Below are 21504 nucleotides of genomic sequence, written 5' to 3'. Positions count from 1 at the left end.
GTGAAAATTTGTTTGTTAGTTGCCAAAGTCTTGAAACAGTTTTAACAGACAACTGATTAGTTGTCTTTCTTGTAGAGTTTCTTAAAGGCCAGAGAAAGAGTTAATGGCAGGAATTAATTTACACATAAAAGGAGAACAAATACACCAAAGTTCATGATGCTGTTACAGAACAAGAACTGCTTCACATAACATTGATGCTTGATAAGCAACAACACCACCAGATAGAATCATTTTCAAATTAGTTTAGCTGTTGACATTGATTATTGTGGACTCTCAAAGTTTGCGCAACATAACATTCTGATTGTAACAAACAAGTTCCAGATAATTCAGTGTGTGATTTCCAAATGTTCATGTTATTTAAGAAGTGCTGGAAGGACAGCAGTTTGAAGACAATCAGCAAGAGGAGAAGTTTGTCCAGAACTGTTCATAAACTTACGAAAGTGATTTTTTGTAGTACGGGGCCAAGAAATTTCAAATGCTTTAGCAAGTATGCCTAGAAAAAGGGGAGAGTGGCACTAAATTGAACATAAGATTTTTCATTTTGTAATACTTAGTTCAAATAAAGAAAAATAAGTCAACAACAAAATTATTTTTCTTCCTTAACTAATCCTCATAGATTTCTTTTACATGTGTTATGTCACAAACAGATTTTTTACCATAGACATGTGTACACTATTGGTTCACTGATATTAATAATGTGGAAATTTCAAGTATTTTGTGTAACATTCAAAATCTGTGAAACAAAAGTATCTAAAGCATGATGTATTCTCGATTCATCATGCATTGGCAAGCTGTGTATTTTGACAAATAATGTCATCAACTATCACTGAGACACAGAAAGTTTCACATCATAAATGTAGAAAAAACAAGAAAGATATTAAGAGTTTTAAATGTTACGACAGTCTTGGCACAAACATAACAACTTGTACAAACAATGTTTTTTTTTTTTTTTTAGACAAAAGAAGATACAGAAAGTTACACAAAACACTTAGTATGTTATTAATTATTAAATATTTTTGTGTTTGTAAAATTGCAAAATCTTTTTGGATAATGTGGCATGGAACTGTTGTAAAAAAAATCTGAAACATACACCCAACTGGCATAAATTGAAAATACAGTTGCAAGGAAGCCTCAAATTCCCCAAAAATAGCAGCAAAATATTTTAGAAATATTTGAAACACAAAATGCTGGAGTCAAGTGACTCAAAATTAATAAATTTATTTTATTTTTAACACAGAGAATTTTCAGCTTCCTCTTTTTGTATCCCATTTCCAAAATCCATTTACTGTTTGTTGAAAGGCTTAACATAAAATAAATAATTAAAAAAAGAAAAAACAACAACATGAAAACAACACAATCACATCCCAATAAGCCATGTGCCAAAATTACAGAAATTTCAACTTTTTTTCATTATCTTGATTTTTAAATATATTGTGCTGACAATTTTGTTGGCTTATTTACGGTATGTGTCAAATTAAAGTTCTATCTTTGCAACATAATATCAAGATACGATTGATCAATTAGTACTACCATGCGTGATAACACATACTCATGCATATCATCTGACAGTTATCAAAAAAGAGAAAACACACATTACTTATACGCGGATGGCAGAACCATGACTTGGAAGGTGAAGCAAATGATAAGAACTGATGACCTGAAAATACATAAACATAAAAAATTTCCACTTCCTGAGCTGTAACGTAAAGCATTAGAGATCAGGCAGAGAAAAAGAAACTAAAATTTTATACGCTTGGGGATACATGGAAGCAAGAAAGAAAGGAAAGAATGAGGTAGCACCATTAGTGACAACTTCTTCATTCTCACAATCTGATCAGGAGTAGCCAAGAAAAAAAAAATACATCTGGACCCCCTGAATTATAACTCATTTCCTTACTTTTGCATGTATCTTATGATGGCAAGCCCCATAATGGCAGCGTCAGTGCTATAAATATCATTACTAATGCTTTTCTTAGCTTATTTTTATCACAGTGGTGCAAGTTTCTCTTTATATCTCCTTTGTTGCAACAAGTTTGTTTAAACTGATAACTGTCTCCCTTTCTTTTGTTGTTAAAAGTATCTGAAATAACCAATAAATAATGTTCCGTCAGAAATGAATTTCCTATTTACCAATACACTCTTTCCTTTTCTTTTTATTTTCTTCCTATACTATCCACGAATGAAAAATGAAACAGAAGAAACCATGTCAATACTAGTTACACTCTGCTATTCTGCTAACCAAGGCTGTCTACAACATGTACCTAATAATGAACGTATTACCTGAGCAAAATCTACACTTCCTCCATCTACTTCATTTCTTTACCAAGATATTTTCCAAAACTACTGTAATCATATACATCATCACTTTGGAAAATATACTATAACCAATATCATGACGGGAATCAGTCTCAGTTTTCACAATAATCACAATCCAGCTAGTTTCAAGACAACTTCCAAGTTTGTTTGTTTGTTGACTTTTCCATCCACGCAGGTGTGTGAAATAAGTGTTTATTTCAAGGCACAAGTTGTCTGTGTTGCATCCATAGTCTAGTGATATGCATAGTCAGTTTCTGAAGTGAAGGTCCCATATGTGACTCCCAGTGACAATTTCGAATTTTTCTATGGCAACAAGATCTAGAATGGTGTCCAGTGTCAGAATCTGCTTGAATACGCAAGTAACAAAACTGGGACCACAGCTACCAATGCAACACCACACTTAGGGGCTTCTCCTGCACTTTGAACCACATGATACACCCCATCAATCATTTCAACGCTTCTGTTCTTGCTTTTACACAGTTTTTCAGCTCCATTCTTCACCTCACCCTATTGCTTATAATCATCATTATTATGATGTACTTATCTTCATCAGATCTAATTTTTATGCACATTATATACTTAAACATAGCTCTCTGGATGACACGATTGCAGAGCTACTTTTGTATCGATTTTCATCTCTACTCATTTTACCCTAAATCATCTTTCTTCTGTTTATTACTATGATAGTGCTATTTCCCAGCAACCTGTCTTTATTAATGAGACAGAGCAAGTGATTTTACATTGATCTGCACACACACTCTTATAGTCTGCTGTCCCTTCATGGTCCAAATTGTTCATATTTCTTTCAGTTTGAAATATGAGCTAATTGCTTTAAAAGCATCAATGGAAACAATTCCTCGTCCAAATCATATTATCAGTCACAATACTTTCATTACTTTTTCTCATCTTCTCCTGTTAGTCTCACACTCACAATTTTTAATCACCTACAATCAGTCACACTATTCATGCTATTTAGCATATACATTAGTTTTTGCAGAGGCTTATGGGTCCTTACAACTCCTCGGTAACTTCATCTTGTGGTATGGGAATGTTATATTCACTTATCAAAAAGTTTTTTATTACTAGTTTTTCATTTACATACACACGAATATTACAGTTCAAAACAATCACTCATCCATCAGCTGTGTGTGTATCTATATATTATACACTGACTACTACACTCCTTTTTTTATGCTATTACCAGTGCAAGTTAATTTTTTGTTTGCTTTTTTCCATATTTAGTAATTTTTTTTCTCATGTCTCACATATCACTGCTGTAAGATGGTATTTAGCAATGAACTCCTGAACCTTTTTAAAATTTCAAATTCATAATTTCTTATAGTGCTAATACCATACTACTTGAAAACTTCATAGGTGAGATCCATCTGGAGCACATACAAAATAAATTCCATCCTACTTTTGGCACCACGGTGACAATAATACCTCCTGCAATAAATAAAATATTCTTTCCATGGCTAAATATTGTCTCCACCAAGTCTTTTCTAATAAGAGGTGCCTCCTTCCCTTGGACTTTCCCATCCGTATGAGGCCATTGTGAGGCACAGTCAATGAAAAAGTGGAAAAGTAACACACACACTAGTTGTAACACCACATCAGTATTTAAACTTAAAGAGGGATAACTGCTGAGTGTGGCAGGTGAAACGAAAATAAGAATACACATGCGAGGTGTCTCTAGTACAAATAAATGGGTGCAATACCACACTCCACTCAAGATTCCATAGTTGCCATCCACGTACTTGCTAGATACACATCAATGAGGTCATAATCCCACAACATAACCTAAAGCTAAAAATAAAAAAATTAAAAAAAAAATCATGTTTATAGACAACATAAAAAAATTGATACATAAACAAAACCATTAAGTTGTTTTCCCTTAGTATACTCACTTTCTCGACAGTCTTCTAAATAACTCTGCATTATGTATTTTTCTAAAGAGTCTCAGTTACTACCACACATTTCTTCTGACTGAAGTTGCTTTTACACGTGATTCTCCGATTTCCTGTGTATCACAGATTTTAGGCAACAAATGCTTAAGGTTACGGTTTCACACAACACATTTAAACTATTTTATCACAGAATTGCTATGTTTTTTGTTCCTGTGTAAATGCAAAAATTATAAACTGGAACTCCAGTTTTGAAGGACACACACAGTTATTTAAACCTCCAACACTAGAAATCACTCAAACACCATTTATTTCATAACTGCTTCAGAAATTCCACCTGCAGTTAAGTACTTTTGTGATTTTCTTTGAAGTAGATCCTATATTATTAATATTACTTTCACACAATCACAGAGCTTCCTTGTGGTATCCCCTTCTTGTGAAACCTTACTAATTGGAATCCTTACCGTCTTCCATCAAAAAGCTTCAACAATCTTCTCACTTTTCTTTATTGTCCATGCTTGTACCTGTGCACAGAACATCTGATAAATTACCTCCTAAAATAGTAATGTTGCTTGACATCACTAACGTTCTCTTTTTACCAAAAAATAGCAACAGCAACAACTACTACAATAAAACATCAATAACAGTAACATTTAAGATATTTCTGTTGAAAAATAGTTTTCTTTATTTCAGTACTTGATTTATTGTCACTTTCTCCATATTTTAATTGTTGGTATATACAAATGGGAGGGCGGGGAGGGGGTGGGGGTGGGGGGGTGGGGTGGATGTATGTATCAAAATCCAACATGAAAGTCGTCATAATTGGGTTTTAATGCAGCAAACATGGGCCATCTCTAAATGTTCATTCCTCAAAATTCATTAAGGAAAAAAATTTGATAAGGTTTGAGTTGGTTGTGTTTGTAGATGTTGTCTTCTTGTTTGATGGCATCCTGTGTGTGTGTGTGTGTGTGTGTGTGTGTGTGTGTGTGTGTGTGAGGTCTGGCCGCAATTTGTGGGTGGTAAGTAATTGCTTTTCGTATCAGTAGTTGTAGTTGACCTATATAGGTCAAGGGAAATGACCGATTCCAATTTTCGTATATTTATATGTAGGTATAGGTGTTTTGGTACTGTCAGGTGTGGTCAAGCGAAATGTCTGATTCCAATATCCATAGTTTTTGCTGTAGGCGTTGGTGTTTTGGCATCGTCAGCTGCCTTTGACCTATATAGGTCAAGGGAAGTGTCCGATTCCTGTAGATTTTGTAATTTTTTGTTTTGTTCGTCATCTTGTGTGTTTTGGGATCGTGGTGTGGGTGTTTTTTTTCCGTCATATTTAGCTTGTCCCCTCCCTAAAACCCCCAAATGCCTGCAGTTGTCCCATTAGTTTGATTGTATTTTTGGAGGGAGATGATGTCTTATTTATACGTATTTTTGTGTTTGCTGCTGTGTGTGTAGTGCTATCATAGGCGCCATATTGGAGACTCTTAGAATAGCCATTTCTGCCATATTGATGTCGTCATGGGTCAAAGCACATGGGTGGTGTCGGGACACTTCCGTATTCCCAAAGAATGAACCACTCACAAGTGGTACAATGGACAATATTGAGTGAAAGACTTTTTTGACAGCAAATTATGGACCTGAGGGCAATGTAGAGGCCTATTTTTTAATATTTATTTATTTTTGTACTACCACTACGGCCTTGCAACCTTTCTCTTCTTCACACTACTGTACTTACCCTGAAAACACACAATCTAGATGGAAAATAAGATAAGGTGGGGTAAATCTGACTGGGTGGGTAAACCCGACCGCCCTCTATTTGTGAGAAATGGCAAAGCGGAGTGATTTCACATTACTGTTACCATATAGAGCATTCGAAATAACGCAAATGTCACATTGACAGCTTTGCTGCATTTGACATTTAGACACCCAAAAGACAACAAGTGTGTTTTTGGTTGTTTCAATTTAATTTCTGTGCAAATTACATCACTAGATTTACCTTATTGAATAAAACGACGCAAAACAAACGGTAAGTGATTTTTGTAGTGCATTTAGTGACCTATTCAGTGTATGTATCATTTTTGTTGGAAATGTCACGTAAATTGTTTCTATGTGTGTTAAATGAAACATGGCATGGTGGGGTAAATCCGACCGCTAAATGGTGGGGTAAATTTGACCGCATATTTTTTATCGTTTATGTGTATAGAATTATTTATTTATATATCTAAAAACAAAGATGATGTGACTTACCAAATGAAAGTGCTGGCAGGTCGACAGACACACAAACATACACACAAAATTCAAGCTTTCGCAACAAACTGTTGCCTCATCAGGAAAGAGGGAAGGAGAGAGAAAGACGAAACGATGTGGGTTTTAAGGGAGAGGGTAAGGAGTCACATATCCATCCACACATATACAGACATATTTAAAGACAAAGAGTTTGGGCAGAGATGTCAGTCGAGGCGGAAGTGCAGAGGCAAAGATGTTGAATGACAGGTATGAGTGGCGGCAACTTGAGATTAGCGGAGATTGAGGCCTGGTGGGTAACGGGAAGAGAGGATATATTGAAGAGCAAGTTCCCATCTCCGGAGTTCGGATAGGTTGGTGTTGGTGGGAAGTATCCAGATAACCCAGACGGTGTAACACTGTGCCAAGATGTGCTGGCCGTGCACCAAGGCATGTTTAGCCACAGGGTGATCCTCATTACCAACAAACACTGTCTGCCTGTGTCCATTCATGCGAATGGACAGTTTGTTGCTGGTCATTCCCACATAGAATGCATCACAGTGTAGGCAGGTCAGTTGGTAAATCACGTGGGTGCTTTCACACGTGGCTCTGTCTTTGATCGTGTACACCTTCCAGGTTACAGGACTGGAGTAGGTGGTGGTGGGAGGGTGCATGGGACAGGTTTTACACCGGGGGCGGTTACAAGGATAGGAGCCGTCCACCTAACCTTCGTAACCTGTTAGTTCATCCCTATGAAATCCCCAAACCACCTTCCCTACCCTCTGGCTCCTCTAAACACTGTTATTTTTTGAATACATTTTGTTCAATTATGTAAAAAATGTAATTGCTTATAATTATTTCCCAAACAAACCGTTCATTTAGAACTATTTCTTTGCAAAATCAGCCAACAAAATAGGGGTCAGATTTACCCCACCATTTTTGCAAATGACGTTTCTTAAAATGCAGATATCTCAAAAACTATTCATAGTATAACAAAAATATTTTACAAACAGTTGCTCCCTTACATTACCTATAATTTAACATATATAACGTTAAGATCCAACCTCGGATAAGCGTTTTATAGCCACAAGAAATTACTATGTCGGATATACCCCACCTTACCCTACTTTCAAAAACACCAGACACTATGTCCCACCCACGTCCACGTGTCAGGTCTGCCCAATAGTCTTTCAAGGTAAAAATTAATTGCTGCCACTTATGCTCCAGCCTACTAAACATGGAATTCAGTTCACTAAATGACAGCAAGAACTATTACACAAATATTCTTCTTATGATTTCTAGCTGTACACAATTATTCTGAGGTGATGTTAAAATAGAAGTGACAGGCATTAATAAAACTCCAGAAGTCTTTGGAAGTTAGGCAGACATAACAAATGACTACACAACCTATGTAGTACTGTAGGGCCGATAGTCTATGTTACTTTATGAATATGGAAATCTTTTTGTACTTAAATGTCTGAAGATTCAGAATTTAACAAATTCCACTTAAGAAAGTGTATGAAATGACACACATATGTGAAGAAGCATGCAAGTTCATGGGCACAAAGATAGAAAATTTTGAGAAATGACAGCAAAATTGCAAGGTTTGTAGGGAAACTTCAGAAACTCTGTCTAGTTACTGATACTGAGAGAGAAGGAAATGACATAACAAAAGCAGTGTCACAAAAAAGATAATATTGTGCAAGAGACAATATAGAGGGTATGTGATATAGAACACTCTAGAAACTTCAAGAGACCCCATAATGGTAAACACACACACACACACACACACACACACACACACACACACACAAAGGGCACATACATACATACAATAGTAGGCAGATTTAATTTTCTCAGGGAATAGTACACTAAATATCTAACAAAGAACTGAGCCTCATTGGAAAGTACTGAAGATCTTCACTGTCACAATCATGGGATACACAAGATACCTTTTACCAGAGAAATTTTACAATGATATGGGCAAAGAATAATCCCATACAAACATTATTTCTCAGACAAAAGTTGCATTAATTGAAGGTCCAAACTGTTAACACATTCAGTGCAGACAATTTAACAGATTTAACTCCCCAAGCATTCACTTACTATCAAAGCCAGGAACGCAGTTGGTAACATGCGTCATCACGTATGTAATTGGTACATGTTAATGTAAAAGATTTGAACAAATTCTCCAAAAAGTGTAATGGAAGTGTCATAAAATAGCAGAACAAAGTAAAATGACGCTGAGTGAGACTGCAGCTATATACATACATTATTTTATAGAAATAATCAGTATTATTATTATTATTATTATTATTATTATTATTATTATTAATTCAACAGAATTGACAACAAATAATCAAGGAAAGTGTTTGTATGAGGAAAATACAGAACTGTAACACAATAAAACATGTCACACTTAGAATTAAGATTACAAACACAAATCTGTGACAGATATTCTATACGATATAAGAAGAATTATAGATATAGTGTTCTCGTAAAGAGAATATCAAAAAGCAGATCAGCCATTATTATTTTGTGGACACATACAAATACTAGAACACATTATATAAATTTTCACTATAAAGAATGATTACTTCATCACAAGTAGAGGTTTTTCTTACCTAAAGTTGAATATCTAAGTCTCCCTCATCTATGTAATTTATTAAAGCGAACGCATGTATGGACTCGATTCAAATAACAAGGTAAGCTACCATATGTCAGTGGTCTACATAAAAGTCTCAATGTTCATTTCAACATGCTAAAAACTTCATTGCCCTCGTCTATATTATTACGCCACGAAATTACCCAGTATGGGAGAAGGGAACAAAAGTGCACAAAATACACAAGTATTACGATATGCAGTTCAACACAACAAGACACTTGGTTAAAGATAGGTAGATGTGGGCACTACACAATGAGTTTTGTTTGATTTGTGAATATTAACATATTTTCGAAGATATTGAACCTACTGATACTGTCTATCTGCTTTGATCATGACGTCACCAAAACAAGTGAATTAAAATACTCCAAGAAGTCCAATATGCATAAAATATGTTGTAACAAGCATTTTGGTTAATTTAGTGGCTTCACCAACTGACAAATTGCCACTTATTAATCTACCCTATATCTTCGGCTACACTACAAACCAGTCTGTCAGCACAATAAGATGTCATATTCACATTTGTTGGCTTTGCTAATTCCCAACTCAACTTTCATCTTCCAACAGCATTAGGGGAGCATCTGATTCCACCCATCTGCTTTGATCCATGACGTCATCAAAATGGCAGAAACGCCTCCTTTCCTACTTCCAGTGTATACAAAATGGCTACAATGTCATCACTACATAAACATATCAACAAATGCAAACAGAAATAAAAATGTCACAAGAAAGTCTCACTCCAACCATAAAATGAAACTAACAGCACAACCGCAAGGAATAGGGGGCTTAGGGTGGGGACCAGCTAAATATATAACGATACAAAACACTGTACCATCCCAAAACAAATACGATTTAAAAAGTCTCAACTTATGACATAATGCTACAGTCACAAAACCAAGTACACTTCACTCGACCTATATAGGTCAAATGAAGCCGTTAATACCAAAAAACTAACAATTATAAGCCCGAAAAGTTGAATCAGACATTTCTCTTGACCTATAAAGCTCAAACACAGCTCTCAATACCTACTGGCAAAAAAAAGGGCACAATTACAAACTTCACAAACCTGTGCAACTCAAAAAATACCACCTAAACCAAAACACCAACAACTCAAAAACCCAAAAAAACCATATTCCCTAGAACAATTAAAACACAATAAAAATACCATAACTCAAAAACACTGTGCCATTGTGACATCACACACCACAACACCATTATGTCACGAGTCAAAGCAGACAGGTGGAATTGGATGCAAACTAAATATAATGAGTGTCCTATTTCTGTTTGTGCAGCTATGACATTCTATGCTACAGCAATTATTTTAAGGGTCAAGGGTGATGTTCAGCATCAGTAGGTTTTGTCAAATCAGTTTTTCTTAAATATGTAAAAGTAAGGGACAAGTCAGTCAACTACTAAGGCTGCAACAACCTTAGCAACATTCACGAAATTTCACTTTGATTAATTAATGGGCAAGAAGAGAGAGATTGCGACAACAACAAACTTTTTTCTAACACTTGTTGACCACCACCTTATACACCTGAATGTTGATCTCTTTGGTACATCAATTACTTGTATCAAGAACAAACGAGAGAAAATTATTGCCTTCAATATAACACATAACTGTGCTTATCATACTTCTAGCTGTGGAATTATTAGTTTTAAATTAATAATGACTCAAATGAATGAGTACTGTCCTGTTGGATTTTAGCCACAACATTAGCATTCTATTTTCAACTGATAATGGCATGTCTACTACAGAAAACATGTTTTGTATCATTGCATGATTTTTCACATGTTACTCATGTTTCTTCCAGATCTTCTTGTGGTTCTTGTTACAGGTAGTGGCCTCTGTGGTCATGCAGTTTTTGTTTCATGAGTCTTCTAGCAACTAAATAGCTTTCAGGAGATTTATGGATGCCTCTGCATGTGCCACACAGCAACTAGCAGATGCCTGAGGACAGGTTTATAGAAAAGGGGTTCACTGCTTAAGGAGTTCAAATGTTTCTTCGAAGCATGGATACTGTGGACCTTTATAAGGGTCTGAATGTTATGTACAGCTCACTTTCAATCTGCATGTGTGGGATTCCTGAGTCTTATTAATAAGTTGGTTGGACCTCACCCAGAGAATTACACATGTTGGATTTGGTACTGTCTGGTTTCTATCTTTATAACTGGCACAATTAAGTAAATTAGGCCATATTCTCAGTACAGCTGCCAGTGAAGTGGTTTTGTAGATCACCACTCCATGCAATTTGACAGAAAGATACCAGGATATCAAGCCTGATATCATAGCAAGATGGGCCTGAAAGGGGTAACTACTGCAATAATCCACTTTAGTCTCTTCCCACTGCCTTTTATGAAGCTTCCTGCTACTAGCATATGGCTAAGTTCTATACTTGAATGAGTGCCCTTAAGTAGTTCACACTGCGCCCCATTTTCTTCTTTATCCCAGCAACATTCACTGGGGAAAAATTTGGTATATCCATCTCACACACCTACATAACTCACAAAACACCAATGAACTACCACCCTGCCACTACTGCTGTTTGTTAATACAGCGCACGGAATACTGACACATCCTGAATGAAACTGATTGTGATAGATCCATCTAAGAGAAACGAGCAAAAGCTGTACCATAGTGATCATAAAGTGCTACAATTGCTTTTTCTGCTTCAGGATTCTACCTGAATTCCAATTTAAAAGGCAAATAGGTCTATCTCTAGGTACTAAAGTCAGTGATAAGGCCATATATATTGAGTCATTCCAACAGAGAGAGACAGAGGGGGGGGGGGAGATATGAAAAGGGGAGGGGAGTCTGCTAGGTGTGAATGAGGCTACCTCTAGTGCTACAAGTGAGGGTGACAAGGGGCAGATGTAGAAAGTGTTGTCTTAACCCATCCTGCATGCAAGAGAGCAAGCTAATATGGGGGCTTGCAGTCTGAATTCAGCTTATGGCTCATATCAGTCTGATGCGTTGGGTATCCACAAGAAATGACAGGGTGTGTACGTGATTTATTTATGCAGTTGGCGTGGGTGCGGATCAACCAAAGTTTGTGGTTCCACTCATCAGCTTTGATCTGTGATGTGGCTGTTGGTTGATTGATTTGGGGGAAGGAACCAAACAGCGAGGTCACCAGACCCATCGGATTTGGGAAGGGAATCGGCCGTGTCCTTTCAAAGGAACCATCCTGACATTCACCTGAAGTAATTTAGGGAAATCATGGAAAACCTAAATCAGGAGGCTGGATGCGGGTTTGAACCGTCATCCTCCGAGTACAGTGTGTTAGCCACTGCACCACCTCTCTCGGTAATGTAACTGTGTTATTGTGTGTGACATCAAGGTGGTGCAATGTATCTGAAATGGATCGTGTTTACAGAGGGCATGTTTGAGTATGTGGTGGCATTCTCCAGTGTGCGACATTTATGTTTCTAAGATGTTTTTGAGTGCTATTAGTGACTCACTGAACTTCTTGATTGCTGTTTGTGAGCATAATATTGAGAGCGTTCCTGGTAGTTCATTAAGAAGTTATTTTGGTGTTGGTAGTTGTGGACACTACATTCATTTTTGGGTTTGTTTTTTATGGTTTGGTATTTAATTTTGTGTTTCATTTTTTGTTAGTTATGGATATGACAAAGTTCACAGGGCACAATGGGGGACGACATATCACAATTAAAATTCCTACAGTTATTCCCTTTAACTGATGAACATGTGAAGTGTTACAATTACCGAGCAAGTAGAAGAGTGACCAAACTTGCTGCATCTCAGACCAGGGATCAGTTCATGAGACATTGTCGAGGCTCTGTCTGGAGGGGTTCTCGAGTTCAGAAGTCTAGACTGGCCATTCAAGAGATTGTGTGGATAATATATTATTTTTGCTACCACTAGATTGCTAGATTTGTGTGACAGGAGGAGGAGATTAGTGTTTAACGTCCCGTCGACAACGAGGTCATTAGAGACGGAGCACAAGCTTGGATTAGGGAAGGATGGGGAAGGAAATCGGCCGTGCCCTTTCGAAGGAACCATCCCAGCATTTGCCTGAAGTGATCTAGGGAAATCACGGAAAACCTAAATGAGGATGGGCGGACGTGGGATTGAACCGTCGTCCTCCTGAATGCTTTTTGTGTGACAGCTGACATTTGTTGGTAAGTATGTTTTTATTTTCATTTTCTCTTTTTTTTGTATTTACAGTAGTATATATCAAATGTGTGTGTTTTATGTGTGATCCTCGTATATCAAAAACGGTGTTCATACAATTTTTTATGATTTTTTGGGTGGTTGTTGTTGTTAGTAATTCTGTTATGTTGTGGCCGGTAGATACCATAGAGTTTGTTTTACCCACAATGGTGAGGTTACATTGTCAGTACTAATTGTAAGGGCACATTTTGGTTTGTTGTACTGAGGGCTTCATTTTAGCTATACAAGTTAAATTAAGAGTTACATATTAGAATCACCGAGTTGGGTGTGTTTTGTGGTATTATGGATTTTGTTTAAGCTGTATAGGTCAACTGAATTTCTGGTACTGGGTATTGTAACTAAATATGAGTTTGTGCTATTGTGGACTGTGTGTGTGTGCTATATAGGTCAAATTTCTGACACAAGATTTTTTAAGTTGTAGTTTTGTTGATTATTGAGGATATCATGACCTTGATTTTTATGTTATCATTTGTCTTCAATAGTAGGATTGTCTTATATTTATTTTGTATCCACCCAAAAACCCGTAACTCCCACAGTTGTCACGTTTGTTTCATGTTATTTTTACAATTAAATCTTTGTTATATTATTTGTGTCTGTGTGCGTAATGAGCAATGCTATGGTCGCCATATTATATAAGCTTGAAATAAGTGTGTCCGCCACCTTGATGATGTCCCAGGTCAAGGCCAACAGGTGATAGCACAATCATTGGTTTTACCTGTTTACCTGAGGGTGTTTCTTGTGCTACAAGGGAACATTCTCTCTCTCCATTCAAACAGGCCTTGGAAGGCCCAACGGTACTGACCAGCCACTGTGTCATCCCCAGTCCACAGGCATCACTGGATGCGGATACAGCGGGGCATGTGGCCAGCACACCACTATCCTGGTTGTATGTCAGTTTACGAGACCGGGGGTGCTACTCATCAATCAAGTAGCTCCTCAGTTTGCCTCACAAGGGGGTGAGTGCACCTCGCTTGCCAACAGCGCTCGGCAGACCGGATGGTCACCCATCCACGTGCTAGCCCAGCCTGACAGCGCTTAATTTTGGTGATCTGACGGGAACCAGTGTTACCACTGTGGCAAGGCTGTTGGCATAAGGGAACATTCCCACATGTTACAGATCTTGATGAAACTTGGTGGGTAGGTAGAGGAGTCAAAATAATGCAATACATATTTTCTTTGTTTTTGCCCAGTTTCACTTTTAAGGGGCAAAACACACCCCGAAAGGTAATTTGGCATAATAAGTTTAGAGGGAACAGCTTTGAAACCATGAAATATACAAAATGTGTTTGACATAAAAACTGAAATGTAATTAATGTTCTTGGAATGTGTATAATCAACTTTTGTAATAATTTTAAATTTTGCAAAATACACCATAATAATTAATTAATTTTGGAAAAAAAAAACATAAATTAAGCTTTCATGCAACATCCATATATATATATATATATATATATATATATATATATATATATATATATATATATATATATATATATATATATATAAAAAAAAGCACGTTTCTGAAAAACCAATTTTCGAAAATAATACGTACACAATGTGCTGTCACAGCATTTTCAACAAACCTAATTAAAATATCTAATTGTTCATTATGATTGTAATTATGTGTTTGACTCACTTCTGTTTTAAGCCGTACACTGTTATTTTATTTTTTAGTTTATAGTTTCGCAAACGAGTAGGCCTATTCTGTTAACTGAAAGTAAAACAAACGTAAATTAAGCTTTCATGCTACATCCATCAATATATAATAAAGGACGTTTCTGAAAAACCAATTCTGGAAAATAATACGTACACAATGTGCTGTCAGCATTTTCAACAAACCTAATTAAAATATCTAATAGTTCATAATGATTGTAATTATATGTTTGACTCACTTTTGTTTTAAGACTTACACTGTTATTTTATTCTTTAGTTCACAGTTTAACATATGAGTATTTTGCTAACTAAAATTAATAACTAACTCATTATTATGATATAATATCATGCTTAAAACACATTTTTTTACACCATGCACATAGAACGAATTAAATTTCTTCACATAATACACAGAATGGACAACACAATGTAAAACAGGATTCGCAAATTGTGCTGGGTGATTCTCTAAATATCCATACTTATATGAGACATATTTCAGTGCATTGGAAAACCTTGTCGAAGGAAACATGAAGATTGGCTCCATAATCTTTCAGCAGAACTATATCTGAAAATACTTTCACAAAGTTCTTCCAATATCAAATACCGTGTACATCCCATCGGCTTTCCTTTTCCCGTTGGGCCTTTTGTTAACACCAGGTGAACAAGTTCCGTGTCCTCAGGTACGACACTCAGAATGGGGAGTGTTTGGGCAAAGAATTTGAAAATCTCTTTTTAAAGTCCCAATTGTTCCTGTGACGCCATCAAAATCTGGTAAACTATCGTTTGACCACATAAAAAGATATTTGGGCAGAAGTTTTCCTTCCCTGTGTGGGTGAAAAATCTGTATTATTGTTAGATTTTCGGGGTGGTCAATGTGAAAGAACTGTTTTGAGCATTATACCTGAGGACAAGGAAATCATTTATCTGGGTATTCCAAAAGACTCAATGGGACAGGTACAACAATTTGCTGAACAAGGAATTTGATGTTGGAAGAACTTGATCAGCAGATTTTTGGATATAGTTCTATTGATTGATTATGATGTCAATCTCGACTTGAGAAACAATATAATCAAGCTGCAGTCACTAGTATATAATCAGTTCTCTTTGCGAAGGTTATCCAATTAACTGAAATATGCCTGATACAAATCAGGATATTTAGAAGATTGTCCACACAATTTGCAAATAAGGCTGAATTTTGTTTTACATTGTGTTGTCCATTGTGTGTGTTATGTGAAGAAATTTTATTAATTTTGTGTGTGGGATGTGTATAAAGAAACAAAAAAAATTAAAAGGCATTATGTTTTAAGCATTTCATATTATTATAATAGTTTTGTATCATAATAATGAGTGACTTATCGTTTTATGTCAACTAAATATACATATGTGAAATGGTAAACTGAAAAACAAACAAAAAAAACAAGAATTGAAAATTTAAAATAACAATTTCAAACACAAAACAAAAATACGTAAAAAATAATTAGAACGATAATGAACATTTAGGTATTTTAATTAGGTATGTTGAAAATACTGCGACAGCACATTGTGTACACCTTTCTTTCCAAAAATGGTATTTGAGGAACCAGCTTTACAGCACATGGATTGAGGTGGTGTGAAAGCTTCCTTAATTCATGTTGTACCTGAAAAGTTTCCAATTTTCAGAATTTATTAATGGTGGTGGAATATTTTGTAAAACCTTAAATTATTACAAATGTTTACCATACAGCTTTCAAGAATGCTAATTTCATTTCAAATTTTATACAAAACACAGTTTTCTTATTTCATGGTTTCGAAAATATTCCCTCTAAATCTAATAGGCCTATGCCAAATTACCTTTCATGGTATGTTTTACACCTTAAAACAGCAATTAGGCAAAAATGAAAAATTATACAGTGCATTATTTTGACTCCTCTGCATACCCACCAAATTTAATCAAAATCATTTATTTACACCTGGGAATGTTCCATTGTTAGTACGCAAGCTATTCAACTATTCTCAAGCACCCAAGACCCATGTTGATTTAAGAAAGTGTTTCACCTACATCAACATACACAGTCCGTAAGCCAATGTATGGTGTATGTGGTGGAGGATACCTTGTACCACTACTAGTCATTTCCTTTCCTGTTCCACTCACAAATAGAGTGAAGGGGAAATGAATGTTTCTCCTTATAATGCCTGAATATTTGGCAGAGTGTAACATTTTGTTCTTTGAGTGCTATGCATTTTTATACCTTCAGTTGGAGATAGAAGATTATTTACAATACATACATACTCTGTGTGTCTTAATCATTCAGTAATGCTACCAAAAAGAGAGAACGTTTTCTGTAAGTGTCTGTGTATCTTCTGGTGATGGAAGGCTTTCTCAGCTGATGCATATTTGGCTTAATAAATCCCTTACGTACACTCTCGCCATGACCAAAGTTACTCTCACAGCTGTTCCATTTGGATCTACTTATCAAATTCAGAATTCATTTCTACAAAGTCTTAGATTGATGTTTACATACTTTTAAACAAAGACATTTGACAACTGATACTTTGCTGCATGATGTTCATTCACCACATGGCCAACAGTTAACTTGCTTAAAATTTGCAAGTATTCCACATTATATACGCAATGACAGACAGTTCCTACATTCTTTACCTTATAACATACCACTGTCACTTGCATGTTCATTTTAAAACAGAGAAAATATATTAGCAATGAATACACTTGCAACAATTAGTTCCTTTATTTCTGGAATGGTGTTCCCTGCTCATCTTATTGAGCTGTCAGTTCTGCCTCATTCTTCATTCTGAATTGGTGACTAAAGAGCCTTCTTCTATAGCTAAAAGATTTTACATCTACATGACTACTCTGCCATACACAGTTAAGTACCAGGCAGAGAGTTCATCAAACAACATTCAAGCTATATCTCTACTGTTCCACCCTCAAAAGGCAAGCAGGAAATACTTAATATGAAACCTTATCCTCCCTTGTCAGAATTTGACTCTGTGTACACAGTCATTATGCACTTAAACATATGATGCATCATACATGATTTAAAAAAAGAAATGAACCCTAGTGAAAACTCATCGACGAAAAACACTGTAACAGTGCACATCTTAACACAACAACAATTAATGTCATTTAGCCATGTGGTCATTGTTTTTTATGCAGAATGCACTTAATTTATTCATGAATTTTTAGTTGAATTGGGAGAAGCATGAGAAGGAATCTACATTCTCACATATAACACTGCCCGCAGGTAAAGGCATGTTGTTGAGGGACTGAGCTTCATCTATTTCAGCTAATTGAACTGACAGAACTGGCAAGCAACAATAGCAAATAAGTATCTGAAATAGAAACTATTTTACAAAGAAACACTGCTGCTGAAACAGATTAGCTGTTTGTCTGAAGTCTTTGAAATTGCATCGACTGAGGAGTAGGAAGCTGATGCATACGGAAAAAAGAGTGCAGATGATACTGGGATGTCAGTGTTCGAATCCACAATCAGTACCAAAGATAATGTTTAGCTCTGTATACTTATGAAGCTGGCATTCAGGTGTTCACAGTAAAAATAAGTGTATTTCCACTTGATCCAGCAGAAATAATCTCACGGGTGATTTAATCATAGACAGCAGTTGTGATGGGAAGATGGAAGACTGCTGTCACCACTGAAAACATAATAGTGTGGTCTATGATGTAACTGGGATGACATTAATGATGATGATTAATTTCCAGTTTGGAGGGAATTAATTCATGCAATTTCTACATACTGCTAATTTAAAAAAGGTCGTGTTGGCATCTTAAACTTTTTATCTGTTAAACTGATGACAATTTGGAACATTTTAGAAATTGTTTGAACACTAACATCACAGCGTTTTCAAAACATACAGTAATAGTACTATAAAATGCACCCCACCGTTGTCATCACAAATTGCCAAACTGTTTCATGTTACAGGGCTACTTTTCAGATGAGGTATCAATCACGATGCCCAGTAGTTCGTCTTGATGAGTAATTACACAATTAATCTAATCTTCATGTTTCAGATACATTAGGATTCTACACAAAATTTCTGATGCTACACAATGGAGCATTTGATGAATCAAATACCAAATGTATCAATAATTACCTTTTAAGCAAAACTGCGAAAATTTACTTATGAAAAACGTCTGTACAAACACCACTCAACAAAGAGTGCGGACATACCTACTCATCAGTGTAAAAAACATGTCTGTATGTGGCAAATGTCATGGCTGTAATATACAGGCTGCTATACACCACATACAAGTGTGACAACAATTCCACTATTATGTATTCACAGGTTGATTGCAATTGTGAGGTCATTGCAGTTGTACTCTGTGATTATAATTGAAAATAAAACATTTTGCACTCCTATGTTTGGCATAAAGAAAATGTTTTAAAGTTGTGAAGTCAACTTTTGAAGGTGACAAATGAGAGTTTATTCATTAATCAACGGTACACACATTTTGCGAATCGAAAAATCACACCCAAACAAATGAAACACCAAATTTTGTTCATGTAAGCCTAATAACACAGACAACACTTCATCGGGAGGTCAGCCACTATTAGACCAGAAAATTTAAAATACAGGTGTGCTAAGTTTGAATCGTTAACTTAATATTAAAAATTACTACTTCACAAAAAAACATGAATACTCACTTTCCAAGTAATCTTCTAAATAAAGCATTGTCGGTCTTGTTTGCGATCCTTTGGTGAAATGAGGAAGCTCTTCTGAGGGTCAGTAATATTTGCAGCAGCTATATGTCGCAAGATTTTCCACGCAGCAGAATTCGCTTGAACGGATTAAGTGGAGTAAAGAATTAGCATTTCACGCGCACTCCCGACACCGGTACACATGACACCACCCCAACGTCAGTTCGCCTCAAAGTTGTCATTTTTGTACACTACTGAATATTGTCCAAACATGAGTATATTATAAGTTCCATGATATATTCTTGTTAGCAGTCGGATTCACAACACGGTAATGATATATATTGCACCACAAGCGAAGAGAATCATACAAACACACTTCCAAAACACGTCAAGAGAAGGCACGTCTGTGAACTAAACTTATATTGCAGTTCGTTTATTCAAGTAAATAATAATACCCCGCAGCTAGTTTTATTTCGTACATTCCCAAACATGTAAATATTTTTTTCAAAAAGCACACAGTATTCCATGATTTAAAAATGAAGAGACTAATAAGTGCCGTACAGTTCGCCTACAATGACTTATCGAGCTTATAACATATTAACGAAGGTCTGGTAAAGGAAGATTAACTTCCTTTACTCATTTAAATGAAAACGCTGTATTCCCAATTCAAACAAAAACAATTCAAACATTGTCGCTGAAGATAGTTCACACATCGCTAATATAAACTCGAAATCTTATACGATAAATTATCGATCATATCAATACACTCAGACCTTCTATTATAATAATTGTACAAAACTGGGTTCTGCTTGCAATAGTGAAGTAATAATGTCACTGCCCCCTGATTTTAATACTTTTATTTCTCGAGAAATGCTTCAGACTATAGTGTATGGGAAAAATAAAGAAACAGAAATTTATTGGCTTCATAAACGTTAATGTACAGTTAAAAGTGTAGCTAGTAGTAGTAGTAGCTTTATTCATCCGCAGATCCCTTTTTGCGAAGATATAGGATATGACACAGTATTTACACCTTTAGAGCAATTTAAAATAAACTAATTCGTATACACATACATTTACAGACTTCTAGTTAGAGACAATAATTAGATTTATTCCTGGTGTACAATACTTCATTTACAAATAACTTATTAAATAATGTAATGCCACACTGTTCACACCTATCTCACTATCAGTCCTTCACACACTATACACACATTCTTTCACCATAAGGTCACAGAAATATACTGTGATCTACCTAAAGTTTTCGATTCAGTGAACCATGAATTACTCCTCCACAAATTATAGATGAACGGAATCGGGGACACTGCTTTAAAATGGTTTAGCTCTTACCTGTCAGATAGGAAACAAAGAGTAGTTTTAACTTCAAATGGAATCAATTATTCCTCAGACTGAAAAACACTTCCCCAGAGTGTCCCACAAGATTCGATATTGGGTCCCTATCTGTTTCTTTTTTACGTAAATCACCCACCACTTTCTACTGATGTTCATTCAGTCTTATTAGGTGATGATACATCAGTTCTAATTGAAAACGAGGTATCTGAAAGTATTCCAGAAAAAGCCAAAAATACTTTAGAAAAACTGGAATCTTGGTTCCATCAAAACGGACTAAAACTGAGTGTTACTAAAACCAAAATGATGCAATTTGAAGCTAAAACAGTAGAAAGGATTGAAATAAAGACAACTTGGAATGATCAGGATATAACACAAGAAAACCAAGTCAAGTTTTTAAGCCTAAATCTTGATAAAATTTTAAATTGGGCGTACACATAGATTACTTGCAAATAAACTGAATAGCTACATATTTGCAATGTGTATTTTGTCAGGTGCCACAAACATGGATACCAGAAAGATACACTGCTATTTTGAGTCAGTTACTTGTTA

General features: G+C 35.8%; 1 protein-coding gene across 3 annotated transcripts in view; it reads right to left on the bottom strand.

Moving 5' to 3' along the window:
- Positions 1-20276, bottom strand: part of LOC126248234 (inhibitor of growth protein 3) — a 177838-nt gene extending 157562 nt beyond the window's left edge. For 2 of the 3 annotated variants that reach the window (XM_049949065.1, XM_049949064.1), the window contains exon 1: positions 19612-20276. In XM_049949065.1, the coding sequence (XP_049805022.1) occupies positions 19612-19639 (28 nt within the window). In that variant the 5' untranslated portion in view covers positions 19640-20276. Of the gene's footprint in view, positions 1-4223; positions 4337-19611 lie in introns of all 3 variants that reach the window. The other variant, XM_049949063.1, reaches the window with a different exon arrangement.
- Positions 20277-21504: the final 1228 nt, after the last annotated feature.

The sequence above is a fragment of the Schistocerca nitens genome, chromosome 3 (assembly GCF_023898315.1).
Source record: "Schistocerca nitens isolate TAMUIC-IGC-003100 chromosome 3, iqSchNite1.1, whole genome shotgun sequence".
Lineage (NCBI taxonomy): Eukaryota > Metazoa > Arthropoda > Insecta > Orthoptera > Acrididae > Schistocerca > Schistocerca nitens.
This window is presented reverse-complemented; position numbering and strand designations above follow the sequence as displayed.